At 47.8% G+C, this 5,872-nt stretch overlaps 1 protein-coding gene across 1 annotated transcript in view; it reads right to left on the bottom strand.

Moving 5' to 3' along the window:
• LOC310790967 (C-Jun-amino-terminal kinase-interacting protein 1-like) overlaps positions 1-5,517 on the bottom strand; it is a gene marked incomplete at both ends in the record, with an annotated part of 68,425 nt that extends 62,908 nt beyond the window's left edge. Inside the window, 1 exon segment of the mRNA XM_083652684.1 lies at positions 5,441-5,517. Within this exon segment, the coding sequence (XP_083508810.1) occupies positions 5,441-5,517 (77 nt within the window).
• Between the last annotated feature and the right edge of the window lie 355 nt (positions 5,518-5,872).

Below are 5,872 nucleotides of genomic sequence, written 5' to 3'. Positions count from 1 at the left end.
AAGCCACTTCCCCGGTGGTAACTCACCAGGCAAGACCGCGGCTTCGCTAAACCCCCGCCTCCGGCCTAGCGGAGCTGACGTTACACACAACTCAAAGGGCTTCCCGAGGAGCGGACTTTTTCTCTCTCAAAACAATTGAAAACCACCGTCATGTTAAAGCTGAGCAAGGAGATCGACTTTATTTCACCAGAGCCGAAGGCAGCAACACAAAAGACTGATGGAAATAACAGAAGAGAGGGTAAGCCCCACTAAACTGCTATCCAGAATTGACAGTAGATACAGTAAACACGATTCTGCCTGTCGTCTGCAGTGTTTTCACGTCACGGTATGGTGCCGGGTTCACAGCGCTGGAACCTCAACAAAGGCACATGTCCGTCATGCTCCCTGCCATTGTCATTTTAAAGTATCCGTAGCGAAAAGCACCTTCGCGCAGTGGCAAACCCCGCCCCTTAGCGCCACCGTCAAATCAACAAGCTCATAAAATAAATTTGGGTCGCACGTAAATTGACAGGGTCGGTCGGGAAACCGGAAACCGAACCAAACAATTTTTTAGGCCCAACCACACCTTCCCCCATCATCCTGGGTGACTTCCCAGTCAACACTGTGGAGTCCTTCCGCTTCCTGGGGACCATCATCAGCCAGGGCCTGAAATGGGAGCTGAACATCAGAGCTCTCCCCAGGAAGCCACAGCAGAGGATGTACTTTGTGAGTCCATCCTCACCTCCTCCATCACCGTCTGTCTGGTACGCTGCTGCCACTCTCAAGGACATCAACAGACTGCAGCACATCTTCCGCTGTGCTGAAAAGGTGATCGGATGCAACCCGCCATCCCTTCAGGACGTGCACACCGCCAGGACGCTGAAGCGGTCTCGTAAAATCATGACCGACCCCCTCCCACCCCGGACACAATCTCCCCCAAAATACTCCCCCTCGGGAAGAGACTGAGGTCTGTCGAGACCAGAACCTCTCCTCACAAGAACAGCTTCTTCCCAACTGCCATCGGCCTCATCAACAAGGCCCGAAAGCCCCTCTACTAAGGACTCTAACAGGCCCCCACCCCACCGGGCATTATTATTATTATTTTGTATGCGAGTACTTTGAGAGCATATATATATGCACAGAGCACTGCACAGACTGAACTACATGTCAGTAGCTGAATATCTGCACAGAGCACTGCACAGACTGAACTACATGTCAGTAGCTGAATATCTGCACAGAGCACTGCACAGACTGAACTACATGTCAGTAGCTGAATATCTGCACAGAGCACTGTACAGACTGACTAGCTCTGTGTCTTACTGTACAGCAGCAGCAGTGGCCCTGACTGGGAGAGCCAAGGGAGAGACCACAGTGTGTTCAGGAGGAAAACATACCAACATATGGCTGCTTTGGGACTGGGCCAGGCCCGGGGGAGAGAGGGGGAGGGGGAGGGCTGACAGAGAGAGAGAGAGAGAGAGAGAGAGAGAGATACAGTAGAGAGAGAGAGAGAGAGAGAGAGATACAGTATAGAGAGAGAGAGAGAGAGAGAGAGATACAGTAGAGAGAGAGAGAGAGAATTGCAAGGGTTTATCTGGTTTCTTTCTCTGGTGCATTTAGACGGGATGCCAAGTCAGCAATAATAACATAATTATATTGATGAGCAATAACGTGCTGAGTATATAAGATCAATATCTTCTGATTGAAAGCAAAGCATTGATCGTTTTCTTCTCATCCTCTAAGTTTCATGTAAACACCAATGAGCTTGCCTTTTTATTGATTTAATTTAAACAAATCTACATGAACGTTATCTCATTGTTCTGGCTCTGTACCAGCTATATTGCCATCTCTTGACTTTCCTTGTCCCTGTAGGCTGTTGTTTCTATTGTTCTACCGCTAGCTGTTCCACGGTTCTTCTTTGTGTGTGAATTATTCTTAGAGAGGTGTTTATAAATAAGGTTCATTACTGTTATTACTCTGTAGTGTTATCATTACAGCTGCCAGCAGGTGTCTTGCCACACAGGCTTTGACAAACTAATGAGAGAGCAGAGAGACTGTGAGGGCACTGACAGACTAATGAGAGAGCAGAGAGATTGTGATGGCACTGACAGACTCATGAGAGAGCAGAGAGATTGTGAGGGCACTGACAGACTAATGAGAGAGCAGAGAGATTGTGAGGGCACTGACAGACTAATGAGAGAGCAGAGAGACTGTGATGGCACTGACAGACTAATGAGAGAGCAGAGAGATTGTGATTTCACTGACAGACTCATGAAAGAGCAGAGAGATTGTGATGTCACTGACAGACTCATGAAAGAGCAGGGAGACTGTGAGGGCACTGACAGACTCATGAGAGAGCAGAGAGATTGTGAGGGCACTGACAGACTCATGAGAGAGCAGAGAGACTGTGATGGCACTGACAGACTAATGAGAGAGCAGAGAGATTGTGAGGGCACTGACAGACTAATGAGAGAGCAGAGAGATTGTGAGGGCACTGACAGACTAATGAGAGAGCAGAGAGATTGTGAGGGCACTGACAGACTAATGAGAGAGCAGAGAGAGTGTGAGGCACTGACAGACTAATGAGAGAGCAGAGAGATTGTGATGGCACTGACAGACTCATGAGAGAGCAGAGAGATTGTGAGGGCACTGACAGACTCATGAGAGAGCAGAGAGACTGTGATGTCACTGACAGACTAATGACAGAGCAGAGAGACTGTGATGTCACTGACAGACTAATGACAGAGCAGAGAGACTGTGATGTCACTGACAGACTAATGAGAGAGCAGAGAGATTGTGATGGCACTGACAGACTAATGAGAGAGCAGAGATACTGTGATGTCACTGACAGACTAATGACAGAGCAGAGAGACTGTGATGTCACTGACAGACTAATGACAGAGCAGAGAGACTGTGATGTCACTGACAGACTAATGACAGAGCAGAGAGACTGTGATGTCACTGACAGACTAATGACAGAGCAGAGAGACTGTGATGTCACTGACAGACTAATGAGAGAGCAGAGAGATTGCGATTAGAGCCCGACCGATATATATCGGTCCACCGATATTATCGGCCGATATAATATATAATATATTTTTTTGTATTTTTTAAGTTATAGACAACATGCTGCATATATTTTTTCTTTTTTCTTAATTCAAGTTATATTTTATATTTGTTCTATTTGTGTTTTTGTATTTCTAGTTATTTATAATTATTAAATTCCCAGTTCAGTTTACCGTTTCATTGCATTGATGTCATTTTGGACAATAAAGTTTATTGATAAGCTGTAAAATATCCTGCCTACATTACATATCTTCAGTCATGTCAAGTCATATCTTTGTCAAGTGTTTGATATTTGAGGGATCATTGCAAAAACATTGTGTAATATAATGTGTAGATTTAATATAAGAATATCGGCCGATATATCGATATCGGAATTTTTTTACTCCCTAATATCGGTATCAGCATCGCCCTGAAAAATCCAGTATCGGTCGGGCTCTAAGTGTGATGGCCCTGACAGACTAATGAGAGAGCAGAGAGACTGTGATGGCACTGAGCACAGAGACTGTGATGGCACTGAGCAGAGAGACTGTGATGGCACTGAGCAGAGAGACTGTGATGGCACTGAGCAGAGAGACTGTGATGGCACTGAGCAGAGAGACTGTGATGGCACTGATCAGAGAGACTGTGATGGCACTGAGCACAGAGACTGTGATGGCACTGAGCAGAGAGACTGTGATGGCACTGAGCAGAGAGACTGTGATGGCACTGAGCAGAGAGACTGTGATGGCACTGAGCAGAGAGATTGTGATGGCACTGAGCAGAGAGACTGTGATGGCACTGACAGACTAATGAGAGAGCAGAGAGACTGTGATGGCACTGATCAGAGAGACTGTGATGGCACTGAGCACAGAGACTGTGATGGCACTGATCAGAGAGACTGTGATGGCACTGACAGACTAATGAGAGAGCAGAGAGACTGTGATGGCACTGAGCAGAGAGACTGTGATGGCACTGAGCAGAGAGACTGTGATGGCACAGAGCAGAGAGACTGTGATGGCACTGAGCAGAGAGACTGTGATGGCACTGTGGCAAAGGGAGAGAAAGATGCTGTCAGCCTGTTTGCTGCTAACGAGACATGCTGGGACAGACTGGTGGAGGGGCTCCATCCACTCATTAAAGCCACTGACGAATCGCAGCTTCTCCTCAGGCAACGTTCTGTGAAGCTCTGCAAGTGTGTGTGTGTGTGTGTGTGTGTGTGTGTGTGTGTGTGTGTGTGTGTGTGTGTGTGTGTGTGTGTGTGTGTGTGTGTGTGTGTGTGTGTGCAGAGGGGGGTACAGCATAAATAAAAGATAAATGTGTTTTAGAACAATGCAGCCCCACCAACACTGCTATAAACCCTGACAGATGCAGGTCGCCCCTGTCCGTTTAGACTGCTGCTGCTGCAGGTCAGTTTAGTTGTGATCTATCGTCTGATGGCCTGTATACCTGCCAGCCTGACCAATGAACTAGCTGTGAGTTACGGTATGAATCCACTCCAGAGCAGAGGAATACTGGGCCCATGTTTTGGTTTATCCAATGCAATTCTACTGTTAGGCCTACATTGTTTACAGACACACACACACACACACACACACACACACATACACACACACACACACACTATGCACGCATGTACACACGTACACACACCAGAAGCAAAAAAATCTTGCAAGGTGTGTATAATAAAGCAATAAAACATCAGACTTGCAGGTTTCAGCAGCTGAGACTCACACAGTGTGTCAGTGTCTATATAGGAATTTTATGAATGGTATGACGTTTTTCCCCACAATAAAAAATATCCTACCACTAAGTAGCCAACAACAAGCTCTCCATATGGTATTATTCAGTACCCAATAGATACAAGTCACTACTAGGCAGCCCATCATGCATTCCAGGTGAAAAATAGAAAATCCTATAAGAGATTTAGAAAGATACCATAAAGTAGCCTATATGATAAGGACACTGTAAACTCACTGTTCATCCCACAGACACTAAAGTCTGTATAGGCCTATAGAATATTATAGTGATTTTTGGGTGAGGGAAGATTGCCAAAAAGTAGTATAGGACACATACAGTAGTAGGTACTATGACTAGTGGGTGATGGTCTCTGGGAGCAGCTCTCCTCTGAGCAGACACGCCCTCACTAACATGTGGCAACGAAGACAAAACAACAAACTGCGAAGCTCAGCGAGTCAGAGAGAGAGCGGTCAGTGCCGCATGCAGCTGGCCCTGGAGGGAAGCCCGTCCAGCCGACGAGGCAGGCGGGCAGGCAGGCAGGCAGCATCAGCATCTCTCTCCAGCCTCCACACACCGCGCTGTGGCTGTCTGTCATCAGACTGCTCACACGCACCACGACTGATCCACCGCTGACAGCCAGGCGGCTCGGCTCGACTCGGCTCTGCTCGGGTCTCAGTCTTACCTGAAGCTGGCCGGGGAGTTGACCTGGATGCTGCGGCCAGACGGCGGGCTGGCTTTCCGCTTCTCTCCATCAGCCATGCCGCTCCGCTCCGGTCCTCCGTCACTCCTCCACGCGCTGGCTCCACTGTGCCGTGCAACCCGCGACACCTGAGCTGAGCGCTGCCCGCCCGGCGATGATGCTGCGATAGGATGCTGCCTTCAGGTGCTGTCGGAAATATCGCAATACAGCTCAACTGCGCAGGTAGCTACAAATGGTGCATTTCTAGGATTAGGGATTTTTTGGTGCGGATTTTTGGCTACCTGACTTCAGATGTTTTTCGGGTGGAGAGCATGGAAGCCAAGCAGTGTTAGCTGATGGTATTAAAATCGTTATAACGCACACCTAGGAGTTGATTATCCCTTACTTAGTCTCTCAACGCCAGACCCATGAGAG

The sequence above is a fragment of the Poromitra crassiceps genome (assembly GCF_964638095.1).
Source record: "Poromitra crassiceps genome assembly, chromosome: 16".
In the NCBI taxonomy this organism is placed as follows: Eukaryota; Metazoa; Chordata; class Actinopteri; order Beryciformes; family Melamphaidae; genus Poromitra; species Poromitra crassiceps.
This window is presented reverse-complemented; position numbering and strand designations above follow the sequence as displayed.